Genomic DNA, 14,594 nt, shown 5'->3' on the forward strand with positions numbered 1-14,594 from the left:
AAATTTCAATATATCATTTCAGAAATTAAAATAAAATCCAAAGGGAAATATGCACAACCTATAACTAGTTTTAGTATTAGTTTTCACATAATTATTAGATATAATATATAAATCCTGATGCAAAATGAATTATTGTTTTCTATCCTTTAGATAAAAGCGTCTGCTTGCTGCCTATATAAATTTGTCTGTAGGATTGTCACTTTTTAAATGTGAGTATCGGGTTAGTATTAACATACCATAACTTTTAACATCCCTACATTGGATAAAATGTAAAAAGTTGTGAACTGTTCTTGTGTGCCGGCTGAGTGTTTATAGATTTTTTAGTTATGAGTTGGCCGTTTTGTTTGTGTAATCCAACAGTCATTTCCTCAAAATACGCCAAAGCTGACACTGCTGTTCGCTTTGATAGTGAAAAAAAAACAAATATACGACTAAAACGGAGGTGAAGTATTTATGCCCATATGTGTTATTTGAGTGTGTCTCACTTTTCTGAATAGAAAATTTTGTCTGAATAGATTTTCGGAAGATTGACTTGAAAGTTTTGTTTACGAATAAAAAGACAAACAAGCATTCTTGAAGGATCTATTCTTGTAGCTGAAGTTTCACAATGTGGTTTGTGGGATTTGTTAAAAAATGTGTAAGTAATGCGAAACGCAGTTATTTTTAGTTAATGCCATATCTGTCCAAGAGAACAGGCCAGGTATCTCTCTCGCTCTCTTTCTTTCTCTTTTTGAGGTTGAACTGATATTAAAACAGACACCTGTTTATATGGTCTGGTCTGAGGAAGATACTTTCTGTCTTTCTGGTTTTGATATATTCATGTGTTTGAGTGAAAGAGTGAGAAATATTGTGTTCATTTGTGTCTAAAAACTCTAAGGAAATGAAGCTTTGTTACATATGTCAACTGTTTTTAAATCTCATTTATCCTCTGTTCAATCATTTTAATATCAGGGCCACATCAGGGCTCAATATGCATCCACTTAGCAACCGAGCAGAACACCCTAGCAACCACAGAGAAAAGTGTTAAAGCACTCTTTTGCATGGGCAGGCGTCATTCATGTCGCCTTAAAAATAAACATCTCTTGCCGGAGTTGATGTTGTATTTGATTTCTAAATGTGTGTCTCTTTCAGACATGGACGAGTGTGAGAACGACTACAACGGCGGCTGCGTGCACGACTGCATCAACATCCCCGGGAACTACAGGTGCACGTGCTACGACGGGTTCATGCTCGCAGACGACGGGCACAACTGTCTGGGTAAAACCCTAGAAAATGCATTTCCACACACACGTTCTCACACAGACTTTCTCTCGTCATCTATTTGCCCGGCCGATGACCTCAGCCGTGACCCCCTCCGCGAACGTAAACAAATCTGCTCCGCCGATCTTCCGGCCCCTTCTGCGCAGCGCCTCGGAAAGGCCAGCCGAGCCGCGTCTAGCGCCAGCGTTCCAGCTCGTTCTGACAGGAGCACGCCAACAGGAACCTCACGCTTATTTTCGTCTCTTCCAAATGTCACCCGAATGTCACCAGTGGCGCAATCGCATCCACTTCCCAGAATTCGCCAGTCAGGTCAGATGTTTATGTTAGCGGACGAAAATGGAAGTTGGGAAAGAAAAGGCTGAGAGAAAATTAATAACTTATTTATTGAAATAGTTCAAAGATGAAATTCCACGACCCGGGGAGTCGAGACCGGGTCTCATGGTTTTTCTAGATTGCTGTGGGGATTCAGGAATTCCTTAAAAAGTGTTTTTTTGTTCACGGAGGCTGTCTGCTTTGCCCCTGTAAGTGAGTGCAGATGTGTCTTTGGTCAAAACAGACTTATCGCAGTGATGCGCGGTGGCTCTGTGATGACACGGTGACCGTCTAGGACATCATGTTTCTTTGCAGTTCTATGAGGAACCTGAGCTGCTCTCTTCTCTGCCCTTTGCATCCAAAGCAAATACGTGCGCCAAACCGGTCGTGTTTGAAGATGCTGAGCTTCATTTTTCTTTCTTGTCATTTTAACATCACATTCTCTCTCTCCCCACCCTTGCATCTTCTCTCTCTCTCTCTCTCTCTCTCTTTCAGTATCTGTATTGGTTATCTTGGCTGTGGGTCTCATTGGAGTGACTCCAGGCTGTTTCCCTCGAGGCTATAGACTTGCTTTCTATTTGACATCTTTATTGTGGAATGTCTCAAATACAAGTCTAAATGATGGCTCTGGGAACCAAGAGCAGGCCGCAGAGGCCATCGTCAGTCCTGTTATACCCCCTCCTTCTTTTCGCTCTCTCTCTTTTCCTGCTTTCCCGCATCTATCTCTTTGTCCTCTTTTGTCCTTTCCCTTGTTTTTAATCTGCCTCTGTCTTCCGTCATCTCGCCCCTCTCTTCCGCCCTTCCCTAGAAATAGATTGACACAGAAAATGTGAAGCATTTAAAGATCAAGCTTGGCTTTTTTCCCCTCTGCCGTCTCTTCTCAAACTCACTGTTCAGTGTTCCAGGTGCAATGCAAATACTGTACGTGTCGACGTTCGAAACTATTATTAAAAATGTGCGCCTACAAATAGTTATGCCGCATTCCTTTTCGGGATCCTCGTCATAATGCGCGACAGCAGAAAGATTGGATATAACACGGACAAGGTCGATAAGCCACTCTGTCTCACTGTACTCATGCCAACGCACATAATCTTTACATCTCATGTGTATCTTAAGTGCGCATTTTAGCGTGTATGTACTTTCATTGTAAGTGCTGTGTTTATTGGAACATTCTACACGTCAAAATTATTTTCTGTGGAAATCAATATTTGGCCACAGATGCTTTTGATAGATCGCTGAACCCGTGACCTTGCTTTAGACACTTCACTTGACTTCCTTAAGTCGTGTAATGTGGCACTTTGTCATATTATGGTGATGTTTCTCATTGCTTCATATACTGTGTCTGTCGCTCTTTTAAAAACCTCATTCATTCTCATTGGAGCTTCAATGTCATGATGCGTTGTCGTAGTACCCCGAATGTTTCTCATTGGCTGGTCATCGGTGAGTACGATCACAAGTTTAGAAGGAAGTAAAACCACTTGACCCGTAACAAAATGTTAAATGAATCATACTTTATGATGATGACCTTTCCCTAAATCTCTCTAACAAAGTGTCCTTCGTTTTCTTGATCGTTTATTCCACGTGACCTTTTCCAGCTCATCTCCGTCTGCCATTTTCCCATAATGCTTTTTGTTAAATGTTCATTGAGAATTTGTTGGTACACCAGACACAGAAATGTCTTATTTCAAATAGATTTTTACATTTTCTCAAACTCAACCTGCCACGTTAGCGTGTAGATATGCATGTTACTATGATATTCTAGTGACTAGACACGACGTTCATCCCTTACAGACAAAAAGTAAACAACATTTATTCGTTCCCCACAAACACACAATGTCTTCAAACAGACCAACCGAGTGCCAACCGAACCCGCAAGCCCTTTGAAATATAGGGAAATCAGAGGAGTGGCTTGTCCGTCCCGTGTAGGAAGTCATTTGGCGCTCCAGATGTCACATGTTAACAAGTTCAAGCTTTAATTGATTTAAGATTGACTAATGGCGAGCTGATTGAAGAGCCGTCCAGTGCAGTTCCTCAGCCTTTTTCATTTCTATTCTTATTTGTTTTCCCTCTGCGTGCAGCCAGCTGGACTCAATGTGTTGATGCTTCGCTGTGTTTTATGAATGCCTGCTCTGCTGCCGCTGTTTATTTATCTTCTGCCTGCTTTTTCCCTTCTCGCTGCACCGTCAGAATGAAGGAGAACTCGTGCAGTCGTAGAAGGAAGGAATGTTCTCTATGACCACGGTGATGGAGGTCACAAAGGTCATTTTGAAAGAGCCAATCGACGTTCAGTTCGCTTCTAATACGGTCAGGTCGATTCTGATCAGACACGTCTTCATGTCTTTTAAGTTAAGATTGAAACGTAGTCTTTGTTTCGTTCATTTTGGATCAGTTCCGGTCTGTTCACGTCACCGTATTTGTTTTTTAGTTCACTTTTATTTCACTTGTGTTTAGTTGACCTCAGATCCGTTTTGTTTACTTCTCGTCAGTTTACTTTTTTAAGATTGTCTCTCTTCAGTTGTGTTGAGTTCACTTCGCTTTATTTAAATTGTTTCCTGTTCACTTCCGTCAAGGTCATTACCCTTCACTAGGTTTGTTTTCTAATTCATCTCCCGTTTTAGTATTCTGTCGGTCCTCCATCCCTCTTTCTCTATATCCTCTTTTCGTTATCTTCTCTCTCTTTTCTCTCTATCTCTCTCTCTCTCTCTCTCTCTCTCTCTCCCTGTTGTGTCATGTCATCTAAGATCTTTTCCAAATGAAAGTTTACACAAGAGCAATCAAACAAAACAAAAGCGCTCTAGTTTAAACTCGCAGGCTGGGATGCCAGCGCTCTTGTTTAAGTTTTGGCAGAGAGGGCTTTAATTGAGAGATGACAGCTGAAATGTTGTTTTTTCCTCCTTTTAAAGCCAGAGCGAGCTGTCACACTGATGATATCTGTTTCCATTCCCACATTAAACAGCGCTCGCAGCCAGAGCCGCTACAGACGGAGGCAGACGGCACATGTCATCTGCGGGCTCTCTTATCACATATTACTCTCGTCTGTGACACGGTGACAAATGAGAAGCGTGCCTACGTGAATGTTTTCTTACATGCAGCAATAAAAAGTGACAAGCTGTGGCGGCCTCATAAGGGATATTCTAATATCTGAACAGCAGTAAAATAAATATGTAAATTTTGGCCAATAACCGATATATTGGCTGATCTACAGTATCTAAATATTAATATAAAATTCCTTAAGACTGAAACAAAAGGCGGACAACTGCTTTTATTTGAAAACATGGTAACCATTAGTTCTCTTGTACCAAGCCCACTTTACACTAGTTAGCGATTCTTTAACCTTCAAACTTTTCTGGCATATTTTTTATTTAATAAACAAATTTTAGATTTTTTCTTTCAGAAAAATGTTTTCAATAGGCAGATCTCCAGACAGAAAGCATTCAGACACCAGTCTGATTCAAACAATATGCTTTTGTTCCTATAATTTACACATTCATAAATACTGTATCTACATACTGTATATACATCCGAAATGTTTTGATAAAAGCAGTAAGTGAATGATCACGACAGAAAGACAGTTCTGTATTTTACACAGTATTTTAACTGTGTGGATCATGCAGATAAAGTACTTTAAACAGAGGTAATTATTTATTGGCTTTTAATATATCGGCATACATTTTATTATCGGCCGATACTGATAACATAAAAAATGACCATTTATCCGCCGATACGATAACATCCAAAATGAACATTTATGGGCTGATACGATAACATTAAAACTGACTATTTATCGTTCGATACCGATTATGCCCGATAATTTATCATGCAACCCTAGTTATAACCGTCTTCAGGAGGTTCGGGCATTTTCGAATACTACAGAAACTGTGTCCATATACTTTATATTTAAAAAAGTTTATTTAAAAAAAATCGTTCATGCAAATTTGCCAGACAGGGATACCTCTGTGGTCAGGCCTTCCCCCCGTCATCCCTGCTTTTATAACCCTACAGTAGTTAATAGGACAGTTAAGGCATTGCAGTCCCAGCCGTGTTAACAAGATGTCCACGGGGGCTAAAATAAGAGTTATGTGCGCAGGTGAAGCCAGAAGCCACATAATAAACCACTGTGACCAAATTAAACTGGGATCAAAAGCGGTCGTGTTCGCGTCCTGAATCGCTTACGGATGAGTGGATGTGTAAAATTGTGTATCTATGTCCTACACACATGGGTGTTGTATAAATGCGTCCTCCGGTTGCTGAGTTGAGGTGTTATACAGAAAAAAAATAGCTAACACGTCCAGACAGAGCCATTACGTTAGTCTCTTCTATAATTCCACAGGGATCTGCTCAGAATACAACACTTTAGCTCATAAGCCGGGCTGGATATGATAGTTAGTCTCTATTAGCCCCACCGTCTTAGTTTGTACTCCATGGAAGCTCTTTAAAGGCATGTGATTTCACCTGGAAGCCATTTTCATAATGTCCCGGGATGCTATTTTCAATCATGCAAGGTCACCTCCTGTTTCCATATATGGGCAATTCCAGCATTATGGAAGTGACATTTTGTGTTATGATAGTGACATAAAAATGCTCAGAGAATGAATTTGTTACAATTATATTTAACCATCTGTTTATATTTTACTGAAGACTTGTAGATAGAGATTAACATAAAAAAAATGTCAGTCTATGAAAATAAATTATATTTAAAAAAGGGAAATAAACATGCGTAACACAAAAAAATGTTGCAGTTCTTGGGAGACGATAAACATTTTAGGATTTAAAATGCACAATCCTGAAGCAATAATACCCAATGAATGGGGAAGGGAGATCTCTTTATAGAACGTCAAATAGTTACTTTATTTTCATTTTCATGTGTTCATTTATGAATCATATGTAGCATCATATGTTACAATCCTGAAAATGGCTCTCACCTGACTATGAAAAATCATGCACTAAAAATAAAACAAAATCTTACAAATTTAAAGAGATCTCACATGAGTATCTGAACCACCAAATGTTCAAATCTGTGCTGTTACCAAAGGAAAACCTGCTGATAAAAACCTAATATTTTCGTGGTAAGGTTGACATTTTCAGGGAATTGGCCATTTGTGGAACGATTTAAATGTCCGAACTGGTCGTTTCCTGGATTAACAGCCTCTCACTGTATTAAACATATTATACTCTATAATTTATTGTATTTATGCAGAGTCAGTTCATTGTGCTTTTGTGTCTCTACATTAGTGTCATAATGACTGTACTTGTTTTAAAGTGTCCCAAACATATCTCAGAGGTTGTAAAACGTGATACCTCTCGACACGGTCCACACAGCCTGTAAACCCAAACACAGGTGGATGTTAGCTGTCACAGAAAGACGCGCTGGAGACAGACGCAGTTCTTTAATTCACCTAGAATACCGCAGGAAATGGACATGTTTTTGCCAGGCCTCATTTGTCAAAGCTTTGATGCTCACTCATGCCTCCAGAATGCCACATTCTGAGCGAGTTTTATGAGCGGCGTGTAAACAACAGAGACGGATTGTACTAAACAAGATAGATGGAAAAATACTCACGCAGGCGGATAACACACACTCCATCATGTGTTCACACACACACGGTCTGACAGAGAACCCGTAGGGGAATGTTACTGAGGTTTGAGTTTTGTTTTTAAGTAGCAAGATCTTGGATGTTTCTTCTAAAATTGCTTCGAATTTTTAAAGGGTGAGAATATTTTGAATTTTTTTGAGAATATGGGGCTATAGAATGAAGCCTTTTATACACAAGCTCAGTTGTGGTTTTGTATGCGTGTGTTTATCGCTGGAATTTAAAACAAGATGTAAACTACAGTCAGGGTTAATGTAAATTAAAAGTAAACTACAGTTAAGGGTTAATATAAATGATATAGTTTAAATAATCCATTATTTAATATTATTTATTATTTATTTATAATATTATTTAATAATCTATCAAATCTTCGAGAAGTCCTTAATAATGTTTAGATATTTAAACTCGATTTTTTTTATTTCTAAACTTAGTTTTAACGTGGTTGAGATCTTATGTTTATGTTATATTTACATTTTTTATCGAACAAAAATGAAGAAATGTATGAGACTTTTTTTCTCTTCTTTCAATATTATTCCTGTCTAGGAACAACAATTGATATTAAATAATAATCTCATCTGTTTTTTTTTGTCTAATTGTTGAGCATGAATGTGAATATAAGGGTGAATGTATCAGCAATAGTGGTCATCCAATGTGATGCTTTACGCCTGAGGTGGGAAAAAATCTTTTTTAAAATACAAATAAAATACAAATAGAAATGTTCAGGCCCAAATGGTGCAGTTTCCTTAAAGTTAAGTTCTGTCATAGCTATAACGGTGACACCACTCAAAATCTTTATAGCCTCCATGAATTATGGACTGCCGATGCAACAGTGGCAGAGAGTTACGGGTGTGTAAAATTCACTCAAGTGTGTTACTGCTCCCCGATGTCACGCTGTTACTCAAACATTATACCCACAATGAACTTATGGGGCTGACAAAGACACAATGACCCTGCATGTGTGTTTAATATATTCCACTTCACAACCAGAAATGAAACCTGAAAGGAACAAACTTTGATTTCTTTGTGATTTTATAGCTGGTGTCCATGTGCACTTGTAAAGGTTAAAATCTGTATACAAAATCCAATCGAAAAGTAAATTTAATCCATTTACAATGTGCAACTCACTGGTATTTCGTTTACATTTTATTTGGCCAACATATTCCACTTTCGTAATTTGTCGACCTGCTGTTTACTGGTTTGTTTGTCTGTTAAATGTGTTTGAAAACTGGAACATCTAACCAGCCGTTTAATCAACATCGCTCTCCAGTAGCAGCAGAAAGCGAAAATCGGCCGTTGATAAACAAACACTCCGATACCTGCGTCGTTTCCACCGAGAGACTGAGCGTGATGCTTTCGCCTGAAGCCTCGGGCGGCCGTGTTTATGTGTCTTGTAATGACCGTGTGTATTTGTGTCTCTCTGCTGGATGTTAGATGTGGAGGAGTGTCTGGACAACAACGGCGGCTGTCAGCAGGTTTGCGTGAACACGATGGGCAGTTACGAGTGCCAGTGCAAACAGGGCTTCTTCCTGAGTGACAACCAGCACACCTGCATCCACCGTTCTGATGGTAAGTGTGATCCTGAGTGTGTGTGTGTGTGTGTAAGAATAACAGTCCATCATTAAACCACAATTCTGTCAACTAATCAGATTGCAGGATTAGATGTTAGGATGTGTTCACTCATTTTCACTCTCTTATTTAAATGGAAACGTATGATTAGTGAAGAATTACTTAGACTTGATGGTCTTGACCCTGTACAGAGCTGGAGGGGTCAGGGTTCAAAGTTGAAGGGTTGAAATCGCAGGCGGCTAGTGGGCCCAACCTTGTGTGTATGCAGCAACATTTTTGTATATGAAAGCAAAATCAATGTGACTCTGTGACACGCGTGTGTGTCATGGATGCGACCCTCCCATTCAGCCTGTCAGAATTAACTAATGATGCTTCCCTATGTGGAGGCGGACACGTCCACGCGCACTGTGCCCATCTGAGAGGTCCGCACACAGTCATGAATGAATGTGGGTTGAATGTGATCACATTTTTGATGTCCCTCACGGTCACATGAGGAATGTGGAGAGGCGTCTACGAGCCCTTTGCATTTTTATCATCTTCCCTTCTGATCATAAGGAACGGCTGTCTACGCTCTCATTTGGCATGTAAAGAATCCATTTTATGTGAAACCTGTATCGTGAAACAACTTCTGAAATGAGTTAAAATGTAGGGCGGGACTTGATTTTATCCACAAATTAATACAAAAATTATAATGATTGCACAGATAAATTATTTATAATAAATACTTCACAACTGTGTAAATCATTTAGAATGAACGTTTTTAATTTCATGCCGACTTTAAGACCGTGTAGTCAGTATTGGTTATTTCTGGATCAGTTGCTATAGTAATGAGGGGATTGGCACCATGCCAATCGGACGGAGGGAAATGTTGACTCGGATCACAAAATATCGACTAGCTTCCAAGTGTACTGATTGTTGCACTTTGTTTAACTTTACATAGTACTTGAAAAATTAAATGGAGTCAAAAATGGAGATACACTGCGGCAAAGATGACAGTAAATAAAAAAAGAACAATAATATAGTGGGAAGGAAAGATTAGAAAGGTGGAGAATGACACTGCCAGTGAGAGGCTCGACAGAGAACAAGTGAGGGATACAGTAACAGAAATACTACATACACTCAAAAATGTATTTGTTGAATTTACTTAAAAAAGCTGAGCCAAGTGGTTCCACGCAAAAATATTAAGTTATTTGAACAAATACTTTTGTTGTATGAACAAAATAAATTTAAGTAATGTTGACAAAACTTTTTTGAGTAAATCCAAACCAGTACCAGTGTACCAGTAATTTCAAGATAATTAAACTCAATATTAATCCTTCTCAATGGTACTTTTTGTCGTTATACATAAATGATATACTAACTTAAGTCAAAACACAATGAATAAAAATCCGACGAGAGGCATTTCAGTACTGGCAATAGCACAGTATAAGCTCATTGAATGATTCAATAGACATAATGTGTGCGCATAAACCTCTCACATCCTAAGCACATGTACCACTCTTCAAAACAATGGCCACTCTAAAACAAAAAATACAATAAACTCTATTAAACCTCATAGATAAATGAACATTAAGCACAAACAGGTCTTTTTTCTTTACTGAAAAACAGTAAATTTCGAAATTGACTGTCTAAATGCAGTCTTACGCAAAGCATGCTGGGAACTGAAAATCCCCCTCAACCAGTCATGTTGAATTAACTTGTTTATATTAAGTAAACTTAACAATAGGTCCAATATTATTGGGTTTTGCGTTCTACTCATCAATGTTAAGTTGACAAGTCAAACACTTGTAAAGTAAACCTGAAAATCTTTAGTATAAATAACAAAGTTAACTTATGTCAAATTAGTAATTTGCATTCTTTAAGTACTGTGAACAAGGATGGGTTAAGTCAAACTAACAGCAGCGATGGTTACAGCGAGTGTATTTGCTTTTTGGGAAGCTTATAACTCTTAAGATTGAATCTCTTGTCCTGGATGTTGTATTTTTACTTTAAAAGTGAAGGTGTAGTAAATACACTAGTGTGCTTGTCTGTAAACAGGCGAAAGGTTTGTTTTTGTGGATAGCTAACTGATGCGTTCTGGCAGTATTGGATGGCTTTACACGCTACACACACACACACACACACACACACACACACTTCTATATACCCTGTGTAAACAGAAGAGGAATCAGAAACTCCGCACTGGAAAGTCTGGGTGTCTTCTTCACTTCTGTTTTCACTTATTCTGATTAAAGGACATTTTGTTGAAAGTTTAGTCAAAGTGATCGTCTGTGGTGGTCGATAACATGCCACATCAGGCGGTACATTGACGCTAGGTGTTAAATGCCCAATAATATGTTAGTTTAAACGCTTTTGAGATGTTGACACATCCTGCCTGTGTAGCATGTTAATCTCAATCTAAAGTCGTTTTAAAGAACATTTTGTTCACAATTTGTGTTGCATGGTGTAGCAAAAAGAAAAAGGCAGATTTGGTAACAATACATTTTTTTTTTTGTGGATAACTGATGTGCTCTGATGAATCAAACATGAGCAATGTACTTTTTAAGCATGTGTTAATCCTTGTTAGTGTTGTGCGATCATATATTCACATTATTCAGAGCGCGTGTTGCATTGTTTACTATTAATGTTTGATTTTTAAAATGATATTTGTTAATGCCGAAATGAACATGAAATAAGATGATTAAAAGCTGTAGAAAGGTTCACTGTTAACTGTTACCATATTCAACCGTACCATATGCGTAAGCGCATTTTCATCATTTTTAGTCTAGCAGTTTTCCTCATCTGGTTTCACACTTCCATGCACACACACACACGCAGAGATGACACACTTTCACACGTTAAATCTCACCCTAAGTGAACCGTTCACCTTCCTTCAACACTCTCACTCACTAGAAAAGTGTGTGTGTGTGTGTATCTTGTTTACATTTCGTCTGTCACCAGTATAAGCCCAATTGGCTTGCGTCTAAGACATATGTATAAATGTGTGTAAGAGATGTGTAATGTTATGTGTTTACAATTCTTCACTCAGCAGCACGTCCTACTGGCCATGTCTAGAGTAGTGTTATATGTGTGTGTGCGTGTCATCGGCGCCGTCTGTCTGCTGTGTTGAAGTAGAGAGCATGTTCTTTTCACTAAGACTAATGTCAATTCTACATTGACCTCTGTGATGGTTTGACTGTAACGTCTAGATCTTCACGTCAGTTACAGCTTGTGTAGACTATCAAATATAAAGTGCATTTAGTATGCGTGAAGTTCAGTGTTGTCTGTCTGGTCAAATGCAATGTACAGAGGATGTGATGAAGCTCGGATAGCATTTAGCACTGTGTCCATGTGTATTGCTGGGAAAGGGTGACTATTAACTTTCTAGATCCCTCTTTAGTTTACACAGTTTCCACTCTCAATGGCCCAGGTCCAATGCTCAACATCAGTTGTGTCTTTTTCATTTGTCTTTGTGTCATCCCGATACCTCACTTTATTTTCACCTCTCTTCCCAGATTGAATGACTTAAGGTCACCACCCCACTTGGTTCACTGTTGTGTTGAACAAAACTGTCTTTTAAAGGAATAGTTTACCCAAAAAGGACAATTCCTCCATCCTCTATTCACTCTTGTGTCATTTTAAACCTGTATGATATTCTTTCTTCTGCAGAACACAAAAGACGATATTTTGAGGAATGTTCAAAAAACTGGCTCCCGTTGACTTCCACTGTATGGACACCAAACCACTGTGACAGTTCTTGAAATATCTTCTTTTTGTTCCAGTCGGATACAGGTTTTGAATGTGATGAGGGTGAATAAACGATGAGAGAATTTTTATTTTGGGACGACCTATCCCTTTAAATGAGTAAGTTCCTCTCTATATTTATTTCAGCATCTGATGGCTGTGCCATTGAGAGTTGTGCTGGCCCGAGCAGTCCGTTCTAAACAAGACGGGATTCAAATATGGCACAAGATGTCACCACATGCTGTGAAAATAATATCCTTGTAAATTCTGCCTAACTGCCCAAATCCTGGCAATCGTTAACGGTTGTAAATTGGGAATTTAATTTTTTGGTGCCCTGCCAACAGCCCGTCGGCTCCTCTGGACTCGGGAAGGTTAGAAGGCACAGCGGCTTGGCAGTGGAGTTCTAATGAATGAGAACCTTCGATCAAAGTGAAGAAAAGACCAAAACATTTTAATTCTGGACTGTTCTCATATCTATCAGAATGCAGTTAATAATTTGATGAAACACAGTGAGATGTGAGGAATCGGATCCACACATCTACTGTCCTCTTACACCTTATATATTGTACAGACTGATAGAGGCACATTATCACATCTGCTCATTTACATTGGGTTACCGTAACATTACAGTAAAACCTTTCCTTAAAAACACACGTCCATTTGGTTGTTGTTCCCTAATGTTCACTTAAATGTTGGTCAAATTGTTTTGGACCTCAGCATTACATACAACACTCTAGCACATCCCTCTCTGTCTATCTCTCTTTTACTTCTTCATCTTAAAAAAATCACCTTTTTTTAGATCCACATTTTAATAAATGGGCAATTCCAGCGTTATGGAAGTGACATTTTGCGTTATGAAAGTGACATAAAAATGCTCAGAGAATGAAATTGTTGCGATTATATTGACCCATCTTTCTATATTTTATTGAACCCTTGTTGATTGAGTCTAAACATCAAAAAATGTCAGTCTTTAAAAAAAAATATAATAAACATGCGTTATGGATGTGACAAATAATGGATGTGGTTTTTGGGAGACGATAAACTTTGTAGGATTTCTGTAAAATAAAATGCACAATCCTGAAGCAATAATACCCAATGAATGGAGAAGTGATGCCTCTTTATAGAACATCAAATAGTGACTTTATATTCATTTTCATTTTTCCATTTATAAGGAATATGAAGCGTTATGGATGTGACAATCCTGAAAAAGGCTCTTACCTGACTATGAAAAATCATGCGCTTAAAATAAAACAAATCTGAAGAGAGATCTCACATGAGTATTTGAAACACCAAATGTTAAAATCTGTGCTGTTACCATAGTAAGGTAAAAGGTAAAAACGTAATTTATTCGTGGTAAGGTTGACATTTTCATGGAATTGCCCAAATGTAAGTTACAATTCATTTATTATGGTGGAAGTTTAATTCGCTGGGCAGGTGAAAAGCTCAAAGCTGAGCAAATCTGGTCAATCGAAACTGTCTTAAGTCTTTAAAAATTAGGCAATCATAAAATGGGATGAAAAGAGACAATGTTGTCAAGAGAGTGAGGGGAGACGATGTGGTCCAAAAATAAACCACTGTAAACACACACGCACACAAACACACACATATATACAATGCGTCACAATTTCGAAATGACCCCAAAAGTCCTCGAGAAAAGCAATCTCTCTTGTGCACGCTGACTCGCTCCTGTCCCGAGTCCCCAGCAAACATCCTGCTTTGACAGCGGAATCCTGTGGGGTCATGCCAGGGGTCAAAGTGCACGTATTTGTGCTGGTAGTCCTAGTGATGCAGTTTTCAATTGAACGATTCAAGTGTTATGAAACATTTTCTCCGGGCCGGTTTGTGTAAGAACTTTGATTGAACTGTACCAAACAAACACACACACATACTGTTGAGCTGTTGACATCACATGGGCACTAAAGGTCTCGCCACCATCTTCCGCTGGTTAAAAATACTGCGCTTAAATATTAGCTTTGAGGTGAATAACTTTTGCCTCCTTTCCGCTTTTGCTCTCTCTTTTTTAGTTTTCATTTCTCTATTTTGCGTGTTATAAGGTTGTTGTTTGTGCAATGTTACTGTGGAAGGTGGAGCCATGTTGGACCGGGCCATGTGAAGCCATAGGACTTCGGTTCAGTAGATACA

General features: G+C 38.7%; 1 protein-coding gene across 5 annotated transcripts in view; it reads left to right on the forward strand.

Annotated features, from left to right (window-relative positions):
• Nucleotides 1-14,594, forward strand: part of scube1 (signal peptide, CUB domain, EGF-like 1) — a 54,039-nt gene that overhangs the window by 6,839 nt on the left and 32,606 nt on the right. For 4 of the 5 annotated variants that reach the window (XM_056748044.1, XM_056748045.1, XM_056748047.1 and 1 more), the window contains exons 3-4: nt 1,132-1,257; nt 8,595-8,729. In XM_056748044.1, the coding sequence (XP_056604022.1) occupies nt 1,132-1,257; nt 8,595-8,729 (261 nt within the window). Of the gene's footprint in view, nt 1-1,131; nt 1,258-7,159; nt 7,281-8,594; nt 8,730-14,594 lie in introns of those variants that run through there. The other variant, XM_056748049.1, reaches the window with a different exon arrangement.

This window comes from Triplophysa dalaica, chromosome 5 (genome assembly GCF_015846415.1).
Source record: "Triplophysa dalaica isolate WHDGS20190420 chromosome 5, ASM1584641v1, whole genome shotgun sequence".
Taxonomy (NCBI): Eukaryota; Metazoa; Chordata; class Actinopteri; order Cypriniformes; family Nemacheilidae; genus Triplophysa; species Triplophysa dalaica.